Source organism: Triturus cristatus, chromosome 4_2, assembly GCF_964204655.1.
Source record: "Triturus cristatus chromosome 4_2, aTriCri1.1, whole genome shotgun sequence".
Lineage (NCBI taxonomy): Eukaryota > Metazoa > Chordata > Amphibia > Caudata > Salamandridae > Triturus > Triturus cristatus.
In genome coordinates, this window is record NC_140586.1 from 556,528,471 (window position 1) to 556,545,697 (window position 17,227).

A 17,227-nucleotide genomic window follows, 5' to 3' on the forward strand; every position below is an offset into this window, starting at 1 on the left:
CCTTAGATAAAAACAGAGATAGTTGGGGAGTCTCTGGGGCCCCCCTACCTAATCGGCACCAACGAGAGAACCATAGGTGGCATGCGTCATCATTTGGCTTTCTCCTCTTGGTGAGAATTCCTATTCTCACCAAGGGCTACAACTCCCTCTTTAAGAGAAAGGAGCTCAGGGATGTTTTTGTATTCCTACTCTGCCGAGGATATACTAAATCTTAAAGATGAGAGACAAAGGTCAGTCGGGTGAGGGCGCAGCACAACTAAGAACAAGCATTGGCATAGCCAATAGGTCTTGCTTTTGGGACCTTATAAGTGTTTAGCCATGCAACAGTTGCATAACTAAATACTTATAAGGTCCCAAAAGCGAGACCTATTGGCTATGCCAATGCTTGTTTCTGTTCATTACTGCTCTGTAGTAATGGCGGCAACCGTGCTTTAGCTTAAACATCTTAAGCTAAAGTCGGGTGCTGAGATTGCTTCAAAAGTAAAGAATTGTCTATTTCTTTACTTTTGAAGCAATCTCAGCACCCGACTTTAGCCTAAGATGTTTAAGCTAAAGCACGGGTGCCACCATTACTACATAGAAGTAATAAACAGAAAAAAAAAAAAGCATTGGCTCACGGAGAAAATCATCGCGGCCGTGCGGCCGCGAAATTGAAAGTGATCGCGATCAAGCGCAGCGCGCATGCCCGCGCATATGCACTGTAGCTCTAGGCTGGCCATGGTAGCACTTTTTTGAGCCCTCACAAAAAGTCTCGCCAGTCCAGCGCATGCGCTGGGTCAGGCCAGACCTAAAAAACTGTGAAGGGAGTGATCCTAAAACTAACCAACTAACGGGAACAAAAGGGTAACCTTTAATGACTTGTTCTCGCTGACAGGATTAAAAATAGTGCACCTGCAGTATGGATTTAAAACTGCATGTGTGAGACGAAGGGGTCTACATGTTTCAGCCTGGGCGACCCATCAGGTGTCAAGGCTTTCGTCAGGACCTAAATGGGTGCTACTGCTAGAAAAACAGTGAAATATTGCAAAAAATACAAATACATTTGTTCTAGTTTCAAACCAGTAATCTTGTTACTTTCAGGTCCAGATTTTACTGGAATGGGGACAAATGCTAATAGGGGTGTACACAATGATAGCAATGATAGCACAAAGTGATAACGAAATTGTAACTACAACGCCACAATTCACTGGTGTCCATCGTAGGAACTCTCCAATAGCCCTCTCACATACGCTTCATACTAGGTTTCCCAGTTGTACAGTCATGTTGCCACTGCTGCCAGGGGTGGGTGGAGGGTGGGGTGTATCTCTTTCTTTTTTTAATTTGTTGTTCTGCTTTTTACTTAGGTGTCATGGTTTATTATTAAAATCAAAGCACAATGCTGGGCATGGGAATCCACCACGCTAGTGGTGATGGTAATGTAAAGTTATGTGATCAATTAGTCGCGATAAAAGGACTGGTATAATGTGTTACACATGTGACAAATTATTGTGTTCTGCTGTGATTCAGTGCTTTCAATAAAAACAAGTTATACATTTAAAAAAAAATCAAAATCGATAAATAAAAGGCCTTGTCATTTACAATGCCAATGGCTTAAACTCTCGCAAATGCGAGACCTATTGCATTGCAAATGCTTGTCTTGTATATAGATCCAGTTCTGTCACACAAGTTAGGAAAATAATGCGGGCTAATCCCACAAAGAAGTGCAGTAAAAATGCTAAATAAATCTGGGCTTCACAGATTCAGATGGGATTCTTCACAACTTTTTATATTGCTTTCATTCCTTCTAGTGGAAAGTCTCCGGTTACACTGTCTCCGTTTTTAGGTCCAAACATTTTCCAGTCTGTAGCACGTAAATGCCCCCAGCACTAGGATGCAGATTGATGTATGAAGGGAATTCGTAGACAATATCAAGAATAAAATTGAGTTAAAACTGTCACCGGACCTTATTCGGTGTGAAGTGGTTTCCATACCCCATTGTTGCATGTATGCCTATCACCTGCAGTGTTATACTGAACACTGACGTTCAGCGTCTGTGCTCTGCTTTAGTTCTGAGACCACGAATAATGCACCATCTCTCTTCACCCGGTATGTTATATCTACAAACCAATGAAAACTGCTTGTTTTTTAAGTGACTTGTGAGTCTGGAACAGTGCTGCTTATGAAACAATGGCTATATTGTGTTGTATTGTAATTGCATTTATATAGCGCTTAGTACCCCCGACGAGGCATCAAAGCGCTTTTTCGGCGAGGAGCACGCTACTCCGGGACCCATAGGAAATTGTGTTGAATTAGTATAGTGAAACATGCAAGTAAATTTAAGTGGTGGATAGGTTAGTCAGTTATTTGGATTCGGAGGGATAGCAGAAGGATAGAGGGAAAAAAAAGGTTTGTATGTATATAGCGCTTGTTACCCCTGATGGGGTGTTGATGCACGCTACTCCGGAAACCCATAAAGGATTAGTGCTGAATTAGTGTGGTGAAATATGAAAGTAAATTTTTTTTTTTTTAACTTTTTTTTATTTTATTATTTATTAATACAGCCAAAGAAATTGGTCATTGCGTACAGAAAATCATTGCTTAAATGAGTGTTACAGAGTCATAATCGTGCACAGATGTCACACATTGTGATAATAGACAATATGGGATGGTTGCTTTTCATATAATATGAAAGTAATTTGAGTGGCGGATATTAGTCAGTTATTTGGAGTGAGAAGGGTAGTGGACGGATAAAAGGGAAGAAAGGTTTACATTCGTGTAGCACCTGTTATCCCTGATGGGTGTTGAAGTGCTTTTCTCGCGAGTAGGACGCTACTCCGGAACCCATAAAGGATTAGTGTTAAAAATTAGTATAGTGAAGTATGAAGTAATTTGAGTGGTGGATATGTTATTCAGTTATTTGGATAGAGAAGGGTAGGTTGTGGTATAGAAGAGGGAAAGAGGTTTGTATTTATATAGCGCTTGCTACCCCTTGATGGGGTTTTGAAGCGCTTTATTGGCGAGTAGCACGCTACTCTGGAACCCATAAGGATTACTGTTGAATTAGTATGGCAAAACATGAAAGTAATTTGAGCGGCGAATATGTTAGTCAGTTATTTGGATTGAGAAGGGTTGGGGAGGGGTAGAAAAGGGAAAAAGGTTTGCGTTGATATAGCGCTAGTAACCCTGATGGGGTGTTGAAACGCTTCATTGGCGAGTAGCACGCTACTCTGGAACCCATAAAGGATTGGTGGTGAATTAGTATAGTGGAATATGGAAATTGAGAAGTGAACATGTTTGTCTGTTATTTTGATTGAAAAGGATAGTGGAGGGACAGAAGAGTGAGATTTTCTTTTTTTTTGTTTTAGGTTATTGCAGTAGGAGGCAGCTTTTGGATGAGTAAAAAGGGGTTTTTGAGGGGAAGAGTCCGAGGGGAGAGTTTATAAAGGTTTGTTTTGGGGGATTGGTATAGTAAAATAGGTGTCAGATGATGCAAAGAGAGGTAGAGTAGGAGAGAGTATAGAAAGGGTTATTTTGGGATCATAGTAGTGGTATGGGGTTTGGGATAAAAGAGAGAGTGGATGTAGAGGATATATTGATAGATGTATAGGTTGAGAGATAGGGTAGTGCTTTGGAAAGAGTAGTAGAAAGAAGTTTGAGATGAGTCAGAAGGTTGGGCCAGAGGATATATTGAGAGAAGTATGGGCTTAGAAATAGGGTAGTGCATTTGAAATGCTAAATTAGAAGAAAGTGGGGGCTCCCTCCTGCACAGATTGGCCACCTATCCTAGGGTGAATCGCATTATCCCTGAAATAGTTGAACCGGATGGGTCGGTGTGCCGTTCCCCCCCCCCCCCCCCCCCCCCGACGATGGCTCACGCTGTTGCTTCCTATTACCGCCAGCTCTACATGGCCAGACCCCCGACGCTCTCCCTCGAGGACTTGCTGGCAACAGGGAACACTCACCTCCTGCGTCTGGACCCTGCTGTCCAGGCAGACCTGGACCGCTCTATCACTTGTGCTGGGATTGGTGAGGTGATCACCCTAACCTCCTCTGGCAAAACCCCAGGCCCCGTTGGCCTCCCACAAGAATATTATGCCCTGTACTGCGAGACCCTCCTGCCACACCTCGCCAAGTTGTTTTAAGAGGCGGTGGACAAGGGTTCCTTTCCGCCAGAGACAGACATGGCCACCATTGTGGTTCTTCCCAAATCCAAACCACCCTCCTCGCGGTGTGCGGACTATCGCCCCATTTTCCTTCTTAATACGGAATTAAACCTTTTTGCCACGATCCTTGCCCAGCGGCTCCGACTGCACTTGTCCGTATTGGTTCACCCAGATCTCTGCAGGTTTATGCCCTCCCCTGGCACCCGGCATTGTCTTCGGCGGCTACACCTGGCCCTGGCCCACCGACACCTGCTCTCCCCATACTTGGCGGTCCTTCCGGTGGACTTTGAAAAAGCCTCCGACTCGGTGGACTGGGGCTTCCTAGATACTGTTCTCACCTTCTACATCCCCAACCGCCAGCTCCGCTCTGCCGACCTCGCACTCGCCACCGTCCCGCGCATCCGAAGAACAACCACCGGTGGCAGAGCCTTCTCCCACCTCGCAGCCAAGACCTGGTACACACTCTCACTGAGCCAACGACAGACCCAAGACCTGCTGACCTTCAGGAGGCTACTTAAGACATGGCTGTTCGATCAGTAACGCCCCCCCCTCCCAGCGCCTTGAGACCCTCACGGGTATGTTGTGCGCTCTACAAATGTTTGATTGATTGATTGGCGGCCTTGATAAGGTCCGAGAGGCGGGTGCAGGGCTGGGAGTGGCCCAACGCGGAGGCCGACAAGATTGCCCTTTATGCGGATGATGTTCTTCTCTACCTGGCAGACCCTGCCCGGTCCGGTCCTCACTGTCTTCGTATTCTTCAGTCCTTCGAGCGGGCGTCCGGCCTCCGGCTGAACCCCAACAAGGCGGTCCTGGTCCTCCTCCACCTCTCCTGGGAATGTTATGACTGGCAGTCCAACACACCTCTCCGGCGCCAATCGTTTAAATATTTGGGGATATGGGTGACTCTGCTCCCCGAACTGGGCTGGGCCCTCAATGTTACTCCTCTCGTGAAGAAAGCCAAGTCGGATCTCCAAAAATGGCAAACCCTTCCTTTGAACCCGATGGGGAGAGTTGCCTTGTTTAAAATGATGATTCTCCCCAGGTTCCTCTATGTCCTCCAAAACACCCCCTTCTGTTTCCCGAGGGCCTGGTTTCGTGAACTGGACAGTATGGCCTCTAAGTTTCTATGGGTGAGGGGTAGGACTCGTCTGGCCCTGAACACCTGTAGGATTCCATCCTTCGACGGAGGAATGGGGATGACCCACTTATATCTTTACTATTTGGCCACACGCCTCTTTTCCCTTCACGATTGGTTCAACTGGAGTTGGTCCGACCCGGCCTACAGACTTTAGCTGCACACACTGGACCTATCTAGCATCCACTCCATGCTATATGGAGACCCCATCCCATCCCGACTACCAGAGGTGACGCGCTTTGTGCTGCTGGCCTGGCGTGCCGCTTTGAGGCATACTCAGTGGACACGTAAGCTAACTCAGTGCTCTCCCCTCTGGCGGGGCACCTGGCTTAAGGAGGTGAGTGGACTGCAGGGTTTTCGTTCCTGGGACCTCTGGGATTTCGCAGCTGGGTGACGTGTTGGCGAGCAGTCATATGTGTTCCTTTGTGGACCTTCGTGCCCGATACTCCTTGCATCAGTCCCAATTCTACAAATATTTACAGCTGCGTCATGCCCTACATATGCACCTCCCTGATGGCACACGGATTCCCGGCGACCTGGGCAGGGGGGGTGGGGGGAAGTCTCCTGCATCTACCGCACACTAATTAATAACACCCCAACCACCCTAGACCGGGTCCGACACCAGTGTGAACAAAGGGTGGGAGCGTTGGACGCGGTGGACTGGCGTGATGCCCTTATGGCTCCTAGGACTGTCACCGCCTCCGCCAGACTCCGTATGGTTCAACTTTACTACTTGCACGCCGCCTACCTGACCCCGTCCCGCCTTCACCGGGCTGGTTTTTGCCCAACCCCCGCCTGCACCAGATGCGCCCAGGAACACGCCGACTTCTTCCACATGGTATGGGCTTGCCCCCGGCTGGCTTGGTTCTGGGGCGATATCGAAGAGGAACTCTCGGAGGTGCTGGGATGGGAGGTTCCTCACGACCCTCGTCATGCACTCCTGGGTATTACAGACGGGCTAGATGGGTCCAGGAATGAAAAGTTGTTTCTCATTACCGCAATGGTTGTGGCTAAAAGGGACATTGCTGCCTCCTGGAAACATTCTGACCCCCCGAGCTCCAGAGGCTGGCGAAGCGGGGTTGACTGGTGTGCCACACAGGAGAAAACTTTATCCGAGGCACGTGGCTGTCCCAAGAAATACGGTAGGGTGTGGGGAAAGTGGCTGGGAGGGATGGTCTAGCTCTCTAGGAATTGTCTGCTCGTTTCACTTTTGTATTCTGCCAGGATCTCATACTGGGACAGTTCAGCCGATTAATTATACCTATGCTCTTTTATTGTATCGTGATGTGTGGCGTTTGTCATGTATGCAAACAATAAAAATGTATCAAAAAAATGAGAAGAAAAATAAATATATAGATCCATAAGTACATTGAAAGAATATAGATGCATAAAGGAGGTAAGTATATATAGATTAAAGATATTGATAGAGGTACAGGATGAGAAATAGGGTAGTGCATTGGATATGCTTTTTCAGGAGAAAGGTAACAGACACACAGATTCAAGTACATGGAAGGTACATAGATGCAAAATGGAAGTAAGTACATGTAGACCAAAGATGATTTTTTTTTTTTATTTATTTACAACAACATAATTATTCTACATGTTTATACAAAGCAATACACAAAGATAGGTACATATCTTCAGTGAAAATAAATGCTTATATGCAGAGGAATATGTTGTAAATGTCTGTTTGCTTATGTGGGGAAACACCTAGATACTTCCGCATAATGTTTTTCTTTTTATGTAAAAAATTTTTGTTGGTTATTTGATAAGTAAATAGCCATAACGATGTTGTGTTTGTTCTCATTAGGAAGCAGATTGGCCAGTGCCTTGAAAAGTGAAAACGCTGCAAAGAGGTACAGTGATAACATGTAAAACGAGATAATTAATTGTTTTTGTATTAATTTGGTAATTTTCTTTATCAGAATTGCCTCTATTCACCAAGAGGTTCGTTCTACCGTAGTGGAGCGCAAGCTCTATGCTTGCACTCAATGCTTTCACGTGTTTCTTAACATGAAGGAACTAGATAGCAACAGAAAAGGTGAAATCATTGTTAAAATATTAACAAAAACAAGAAACTCCCTGGAGCAAAAAAAAACCCAGAATTTGAATGATTGGCAGTTGCACTCTAATGTAACATTTGTTATTTCACTTTATGTAAGTATTCCTAAATGACTTATTCCGAAAAGACTCTTTAAATGTCTTACTTCTTAGGTCTTGGCTGCTGGCAGATTTAGCTTGTTTATTGACCAGAACTATTGTTTTAAATATAGAGTGTGGATTTGGGCCAGACCCTAACTCAATATTGGATGGCCTTGTTTTTGTCAGTCCCCTCTTGGTTCAATGCCCCCCCTATTCTTGGATTGCTCCCTCCCATTAGCATTTCGGTTTCACGTTTTCTGATTGGTTGACTCCTTCCACTACAGATGTTGCTTTCATGCAGGTTACTACTTTCTTCTTTTTTTTTATGCACTCCATGGGAACATGTGTTTTCTTGCTCTCTTGCCAGTGTGCTGCTCCCCCTTGACTCTGCCCCTATGACCCCCTTGCTCTCCATGTTGCTTCCCTTCCCCCAGAGTCTCTGTTGCTTCCTCTGCACCTGCCCATCCTGCTCTTTTTAGGTCTCGCTGAGCCCCAGCGCTTGCGCTGGCTCGAAGAGACATTTTGTATGTGGGATTTTCAAAGTGCTGCTGGCTGGCCTAACGCTTGCGTTCACGCGATCGTGCACGCGCGCAGCCGGCCGCCAGAAGCACTTTGAAAACTCGTGTGCGTCATCGCGATCACTTTCGCTTTCAGAGCGATCGCGATGACGCACGCGCACACACAACTCCTCCCCCGCAAAAGTTGTATTCAGACACGCTACTTTACCTGCTTATATCGGCGTCATGAGGCAGGGACAGCGCTTGGCTTCCTGTCTGTGCTGGTTTCCACGCCCCCCTGAACAAACGTGTAATTCTTTTCCGGCCGTAGCCGGGAATTGCCTGCGAGTCAGTTTCCTTCACCACTAGCTTTCTTTTTTGCTCCTAGGTGTATCGGCAACATTGTATCATTCTCTCTGCTCTGAGCCTCCCGCTTGAAGTTGCTACTTTGTTTCCAGAGCAGCGCAGGTAGCTTTTTCCTTTGCCGATCCGCTCCGTAGGCAATTTAAGAAACATTGTTTTCAGCCCGATGCTTGCCATTCTTGTCAGTTATGCTGATTGTTGTTTCTTTGTATCTTGCCTCCCAGAACTACAAGACTGCTCATTAAAACGCGCTTCCCACGTACGCGTATTTCATTTTGTTGGAGGCATTTTATTTTGCTATCTTTAAGCCCACCCCACTCCCTGTCCCGAATTCAGTTTTTCCCTGTCCCAAAGCCCTGTTGCAGTAATCCTGCCTTTGCTCCTTTGAAGTTTTACCTTACTTTCCTATGCTGGACTTCCTGACTTAGTTCACTGGTCCTAAATTACTTACCGGTAAAGAAATATTTTCTGGCCTTGGATGTAGAGTGCAGTTAACGCTACACATTATTTCTTCAGAGCCTCCTGGGTGATTTAATTGGTAAGAGGATACATTTGATGTGTGCTCTTCTCACTGAATGCTATGGAATTGACCTAACTGTTTTTTTCTGTTTGTTTGATATAGCTTCAGATAATTTGCATTTGCTGTAAACACAAGTCAGAGTTTTTTTTTTTTGGTGTGCCGTCTGCTGAAATTCCCATTTTGTTCAGTGTTACAGTTGTTGGAATCTAAACAGAAGGGTGTCTGCTTCCGTTGGAGAAGCTCGGATACCATGCCCTCTTTTTTTCCCTCTCGATGTCAGATGTGGTTCCATGGTGTCGCTGCCAACTTTTACACCTTGACTTTTTTCATATTGCAACATCGAATGAAAAGGAAGTGTGTTGCTTTATTAATGCTGACTTCTCAATTGTGGCTTGAAGACCTGTTCTGTCGAGGCACATGCAGGCTCCGTCTGTAAGTCACAACTTGTCTGTCAGTAGAGGACATTTCACATTTGGCTTGTTTTAGACATGGGGACAATTATTGATCTGCCCAGGATAACAGGATGTTGAACCATTGCCGGAACTCAACGCGGGAGTTCAGGCTGGAACCCTGCATCTTTCATTCTCAGCTGCAAATGCCTTGGTACCGTTTTACAGCTAGGAACAGATGTTCCTTTATAACGTCATGATATACCGGAATCGGATGCTTCATTGCAGATCAGTTGTTTGGCCCGTGGTTATTTACGAGTTTGGAAAATACTTTTGTATTGTTTCGATTCTTTTTGTCTCTGCCCTATCTCTTGGCTGCGTCCTTACTCTCTCCCATCTTCTCTCTCCACCTCTTTGCTACATGTTCTCTCGTAATGTTTTCATTTTCCCCAACTCTCCTCTTTACTCTCTCTTATTCTTTTTTTGCACCTTTTCTGTCTATCCCTTCTCTCCTCTTTCTCTCCCCACCTGTCCCTTCTCTAACCCCACTCCTCTTCCTCTGCCCCCCCCCATCCCGCTCTCTCGCAGTACTGCAGCATAGGCAGCACCAGGTCTCTGATGCCTTCTCAGTGTTGGCCCTGGGGGTGGAGGAGGTAAGTCAGCCCCCCAAGTGAATCCCATTATCAACAGATAGTGAACCTCTATTTACCAACAAGTAAGGAGCGGTCTCGGGTGACGGCTGATGCGAACAGTGATCTGCTCTCGGCCCCGGCAGGGCCTGTGGGGTGGGGGCGTTACCTTACACTAGGAGAGGAAGTAAAAGTGATATCCTCCCCTCCCCCCCACTCCACCACTGTCTCTCCTCACCCTCCACCTCTCTCTCTCCTCCACTTCTGATTCCCTTCCACCTCGGTCTCTCCTTACCCTCCACCTCGGTCTCTCCTTACCCTCCACCTCGGTCTCTCCTTACCCTCCACCTCGGTCTCTCCTCACCCTCCACCTCGGTCTCTCCTCACCCTCCACCTCGGTCTCTCCTCACCCTCCACCTCCATCTCTCCTCACCCTCCACCTCCGTCTCTCCTCACCCTCAACCTCCGTCTCTCCTCACCCTCCACCTCCGTCTCTCCTCACCCTCCACCTCCGTCTCTCCTCACCCTCCACCTCCGTCTCTCCTCACCCTCCAACTCACCCTCCACGTGTCTCTCCTCACCCTCCACGCCTCTCCTTACCCTCCACACGTGTCTCTCCTCACTCTCCTCACCCTCCACACGTGTCTCTCCTCACTCTCCTCACCCTCCACACGTGTCTCTCCTCACCCTCCACACGTGTCTCTCCTCACCCTCCACACGTGTCTCTCCTCACCCTCCACACGTGTTTCTCCTCACCCTCCACACGTGTCTCTCCTCACCCTCCACACGTCACTGCTGCACGCCTCACACTGCTGCACGCCTCACACTGCTGCACGCCTCACACTGCTGCACGAAACATTGCTGCACGGCAAACACTGCTGCACCTGGCACACTGCTGCATTACTCACTGCTGCACACTGCTGCATTACTCACTGCTGCATGCTGCACGACACTGCTGCACGCAGCACACTGCTGCACGCCGCACACTGCTGCACGCCACAGTGCTGCATGCCTCACACTGCTACACGAGACACTGCTGCACGCCGCACACTGCTGCACGCCGCACACTGCTGCACGCCGCACACTGCTGCACTCCACACACTGCTTTTATGCGAGTTTATGCTACTGACATTGTAAATGACAATGCCTTTTGTTTTAAAACCAAAACATAAATAAAAGGCATTGTAATTTTACAATGCCAATAGCTCAAACTCTTATAAATGCGAGACCTATTGCATTGCAAATGCTTGTTTTATGTGCCTCCCTGTTAAAATTATTATTAATTTATTTATTTTTGTTCCTACTGTGCTATAGACTAGCATTTAAAAAAAATAGGTTGTCACCCATGTCAAGACGGCCACCAGCGAGTGCTCCTGCACGTTGGGCAGAAAGTAAATGGTTTTTTATTGTATGAACAGCCGTGTGGCTATCTTACAAAAAAAGCATTGGAAAAACCCATTGTTTTCACTACAGAGACCTATTAATTTGTCATTGCTTGCTTTATTTTTCATATGCCTTTCATTATCATTCTAGTCTTGGAATGGGAAGAACATTGGTTTGCTATGTTGTGCACACCAGTGTCTGCAGTTCCTTTGGTCATAGAATAGCTGTCCTGTAATCATTTTACTCGGGACACTAAGGAGAACGCTATGGGGTATGACATTTGTGCCGGCACGGTGATTCCACACAAAAATATGTGGAAAATTTGTTTTTTTCAGCTAAATTTGAGGTTTGCATGGCATTCTGGGTAGGAAAACCTTGGGGGATCCATGCAAGCCATACCTCATTGGACTCCCCCGGGTGTCCAGTTTTCAGAAATGTTTGGGTTTGGTACTTTCCCAAGATGGCCGCCGAGCCCGGGACCAAAATCTCAGGTGCCCCCTCCCAACCCCCCCAAACCAGGTAGTTTTCCTATAGGTAATTTTGAAGTCTCCCAGTACGATTTGGGCCATATCCTGTTGCAGCCACTATGCCTACCCACACAAGTGAGGTACCATTTTTATTGGGAGACCAGGAGGAACGCTGGGTGGGAGGAAATTTGTGGATCCACGCAGATTCCAAAACTTTCCCACATAGGAATGTGAGAAAAAAGTGATTTTTTTTTTTCCAGCGAAATTTGAGGTTTGCAGGGGATTCTGGGTAGGAGAATGTTGGGGGACCCACGCAAGCCATACCTCGCTGGACTCCCCCGGGTGTCTAGTTTCCAGAAATGTGTGGGTTTGGTAGGTTTCCCTAGATGGCCGCCGAGCCCTGGGCCAAAAACCCTTGGGACCCCCTTTGCAAAACCAGGTTGGTTTGTGATGGGTAATTTTGATGTCGCCTCAATAGGTTTTGGGCCCTTCCCTGCCGTGGGTACTTGGCCCACCCATACAAGTGAGGTACCATTTCTACTGGGATACTTGGAGAATTGCTGGGGGGCTGGAAATGTGTTGGTACTTTCTGCAGCGTGAAAATTTGAGCCCAATAAAGCAAGGAAAATGTCAGTCACATTTTGAGGTTTGCAGGACATTGTTGGTAAGATAACTTGTTGGGATCCACAAGAGAGATATCACCATGTACTCCCATGGGTGTTTAGTTTACGACAAACTCTACAGTTGGTAGGTTATTCTTAGATGAAATGTACACCTTGGCAGAGAGGCAAAAAGACAACGATTACTGCACAGCCATTTATTCCTCAAACACACACACATACTGGTTGGATTTGGCACGAGGGTGAGTGATTGTTCAGTATATGAAATTTTATTAACAATAGATTTCACAAAGATGAAATGCACTGTCAATAATTGAAAGGACAAAAAACTGAAAAAGTGACTCGCAGCTCGTGAGCTGTAAAGCCACGTGAAGGCACCAACCGCTTTACAGGCCATTCAAACACCTTTAATACATGATACACACAAGACCATTCACACCACCAGGCACAACCCGACACATTACAACATTCACAAAAAGGGACAAGGTACACCCTGCCTGACAAAAACAGAAAAGACAAATATTTCTGCACAACCACCTATTCCTCAAACACACATACATACTGGTTGGATTTGGCACGAGGGTGAGTGGTTCAGTATGTACAGTTGTATTAACCAGAGATTTCACAAAAATGAAATGCACTGTTAATAATTGAAAGGACAAGAAACTGAACCATTGACTCACAGCTCGTGAGCTGTAAAGCCATGACAAGGCACCAACCTCTTTACAGGCCATTCATACACCTTTCATACGTGTAACACATACAAAACCATTCACACCGCCAGCCGCGGGCCCAGCACATTACAACATTCACACCAGCAGACAGCGCCATTCAAGGGCCCATCACTTTCACACGCCCACATTCCTAACACAGCAACCACACCAGCTCACGGATTGCGTGGAGTGGCGTTTGGCTAGCAGTGTGTGTAGTGACCAGCAGCTAGTCACTACTCGCACACTGCCAGCCAAGCGCCAGTCCACGCACACCACCAGCCAAGCACCAGTTCACGCACACCGCCAGCCAAGCACCAGTCCACGCACACCGCCAGCCAAGTGCCAGTCTACGCACACCGCCAGCCAAGCGCTAGTCCAAACACACCGCCAGCCAAGTGCCAGTCCATGCACACCGCCAGCCAAGCGCCACTCCACGCACACCGCCAACACATTTAGGATTTTTTTTATACAAATAAGAAAACACAAACAAATTGCAAATAGATACAAATCTACTAACACAAAATCTGAAACTAAATACACTACACAAATGCCAACCTTGAAACTGAACAAAAAATATTAAACAATAGAGGCCAGGCCGTTCACTTTACCACTCGTGGATGCTCCCAAAAATAATTTTGCGTGTGGTACATTCTAAAACAAACAGGCACAAACAGCCCAGGGTTAGAAGAACACTCGGGGCAGTACATACGAGTCTCCTTCCGCGTACCTCTTAGCCAACAGACTCTACATCTCCTACTGGGAAAGTCTTTTGAGGGTGTAGGAGGAATGTGATCAGGAAAGTGGCGATCTTTCAATCTAGCCACATCATCCACCACTTCAACTCTAGAAACACTTGCCTGTTCCACTAAAACAAGGCTGCCTATTACAGACTCCTGAAACTTAGCAAAAGTCATCTTTGACTCAGGACAAGAATCCTTGAATACAACAAAAGCATTAAAGGTTGCCAATTGAAAAAGATGGATAGCCAACTTCTTATACCAAATGTAAGCCTTACGAAGAGCAGCGTAAGGTTCCAACCTCTGATTTACTCTGTCAACACCACCCATGTGCCTTTTATAGTCTAAACTGCACACAGGTGTGTGCGCTTCAGCAATCTGACCCCAAACAGTCACAGGTGAAGTGCTTTCATCATGGATGGTAGTCAGCATGTAGACATCTCTCCTATCTGAAAACTTCACAGCTAGAAGTTCCACCCACGCAACGCACTGCACTGTCCATGCACAAGATTTTGACAAACTAGTTCTCTAGGGAAACCTTTACGGTTAGAACAAATTGTGCCACAAGCAACAGTGTCCACTTTGGCCTATTCCCTGAACAACCGCACACCAGTGTAGAAGTTATCTACATATAAATGGTGACCTTTGTTAAAAAGTCCTCTAACAAGTTCCCACACAATTTTCTCAGTCACTCCAAAAGTGGACGGACAACCAGGGGGGTTAATCCTGTATTCCTTACCGGTGTACACTCTGAAATTAGAGACATAACCAGTCCTACTGTCACACAGCATATACAGCTTAATTCTATAGCGTGCCCTCTTACTAGGAATGTATTGCCTAAAAACCAAGCGGCTCTTGAACCAGACCAAAGACTCATCCACTGCTATTTCTTTCCCTGGAGCATAGATCTCAGAAAATCAATCTACAAAGTGATCAATGACCGGCCGAATCTTAAAAAGACGGTCACACTCAGGGTGATCTCGTAGCAACGCTAAACCATTATCGACAAAATGCACCATCCGAAGCACAAGCAAATACCTATCACGACTCATGACTGCCGGAAATATTGCAGTTGCCATAAAGGGACTAGTAGACCAATATGAAGACATTGATGGCTTCCTTACAAAGCCCATTAAAAAAGTTAAACCCAAGAACTTCTTCATCTCTTACAGATTTGTGGGTGTCCACCGGGTAACTCTAGAATAAACTTTTAAATAAAATTTGGCTCCTGGAAGTGACCCTTGCCCAAGGGGTCGCCTCCAATTTAATAACAAAACAATTCCCTGGCTCTAGTGGGCTTTTCTTCTCCCCCTGGGGCCAGAAACAGCCAAAAAATCGGCCGATCTGTCCCCAGGGGGAGCAGATAAGTCTTAAATTAAATTTGCCCCCATAGGAAGCGACCCTTGCCCAAGGGGTCGCTTCCTTTTTGCAAAAAAGACATCCCTGGTGTCTAGTGGGGGCATTCATGCTGCAATATCGCAACGCTGTGCGCGATCGTGCAGCAGGAATGCCCTGCTTTGAGACATCAGGGGAGAGGAAACACTGTTTCCTCTCCCCGATGCCTGAATACGTGAGGATCTGGCCCCCCCCCCCCCCGGCCCACCGGAGCACCAAAACTCACCCCTCGCTCGTCTGGACGCCTGGAAACAAATTGTTTCCAGGCGTCCTGCGCTTCCTGATGACGTTGGCGCGCGCTATGCGAGCTGGTGTCACAGGATCGCCGAGGGCGGGGGGGTCGGCAACGCTGCCATACCTGCCTGGGGGTGTTGATGGGCTGCCCATGGGGGGGAGCACCAGCGCTTCCCCCATGGGTGGGTGCCATGACGGAGCGGTTCCGTCATGAGCACAGCCCAACCGATGCTCATGACGGAACCGCTCCGTCATGAGCATCGAAGGGGTTAAAAGGTGGCTGTTGGTACTCCAGTCCAACCAAGCTTCCAGAGACGATCGCAGACCTGTGAAAATATTCCCATCACTGTACGTGTCTGTAGGAAGCTGGCCCTGTATATACTATAACAAAGTAAGGTATAATGTGCACAGAGTCCAGGTAGGCCCCAGAGGTATAGCAGAGGATAACTTGGGTACTAACAGCTCTTTCTGTGGTAGTGTGGGCAAGCAGTTACTCTTATCCAGACTGTGTGTTAAGCATTTATTGTATTCACTCAATCAAGGACTGATACACACACTCAGAGATAGAATCCAGATCAATGTGGTAAGTAGAAAAAAGATATACATATGTTTTATTTTAGACCCAAGCATGACTTGGCACAGGTGAGTAAAATATACTTTCAAATGCAGTTGTACCAGAAAGTCCAGTTGCTACAGATTTGTATCACTTTTAGGTGCAGTTTGTATCATACAGTACTTTCAGATTACTTTTTAGCTACTTCAGGATTACTTTGAGTACTGGGGGTGGTAAGCCTAGATACCACAACTTAGGTTCTCTACATACGAGGTAAGTATGGCTTTTTATACTTTGCAATAGAAATTCCTTTTCTTCATACAACACAGTTAAACACTTAGACCTTTTTTATTGGCCCAAAATCTCTTTACATGGGTTTCTATGGGAAAAAAGTGTTAGCAGTTTTGAAGGTAAGTGCACGACTTGCAAGGGTGAGTTTTGGGGGTTAGGCCAAGGTTCCCCAAGGTCTAGATGGGGGCTAGAGTTGCAACACTAGCAGCACTGGGACGGCTGAGTGCAGAGTGCAGAGTGCAGGGGCCCAACGTTCGCCAATGGCACTAAGGGGGCCTTTGGTTAGGAACTGCTGACGAACAGGTCACTCGGTTGTGGGAGCCAAACTCCTGGGTATGGGGTCAGCACTTCAGGGGCCAACGACCAGCACAGGAGCTGCTCTGCCAGTGGCACTCTGGCGGCAGGGTGCAAAACGGACGTCGGGGACCCTGTGCTTTCCAATGGAGACCTTTGTTTTCGGAAAGATGCTGCAGGCTCGGGCAGGGAGACTTCCTGAATGCAACCACCGGCTGGAGAGGTAAGTTGGGATCTGGAGGGATGCCTGGACACCTTTTGGTTGTGTCAGGTTTTTCTTACCAACTCCGGTCGCAGTCGGGGAGACCCTTCAGGTTGAGGCTGCAGGCGTCATCGGGAATCTTGAGGGAGTTTGGGGATCACCAGATCCCAGGTCAGGATTGCTAGGGAGACCTCCTTGGGTGTTGGGCCACTTGAACTCGAACTCGGGCTGTGGGCGTCGGGTGCAGAGTGGTGCAGAATCGCAGAGTCAATGGAATCCAGATTCTGGAGATGAGTCTTTGTTTGAGCAACTCTGGTGCTCATGGGGAAGGTCACAGGGCAGGTCCTCTGAGCTCTGAGGGTTGCTGGCTGCTGGGACAGGCCGGTAGGGCTGGGGCCAAGGCAGTTGGTGTCCTCTACTTCTCCCTGTGTCAGCACAGCTTTTCTGTCCTTCTTCTTTCTTCCTCAAATTTGAGGATGTAAGGTTCAGGGTTGCCCCGAACTACTAGATTTAGGGGTGTT

General features: G+C 47.2%; 1 protein-coding gene across 3 annotated transcripts in view; it reads left to right on the forward strand.

The window, feature by feature from the left end:
- Positions 1–17,227, forward strand: part of RPAP2 (RNA polymerase II associated protein 2) — a 583,455-nt gene that overhangs the window by 32,722 nt on the left and 533,506 nt on the right. For all 3 annotated transcript variants that reach the window (XM_085602183.1, XM_085602184.1, XM_085602185.1), the window contains exon 2: positions 7,088–7,133. In XM_085602183.1, the coding sequence (XP_085458309.1) occupies positions 7,088–7,133 (46 nt within the window). The remainder of the gene's footprint in view (positions 1–7,087; positions 7,134–17,227) is intronic.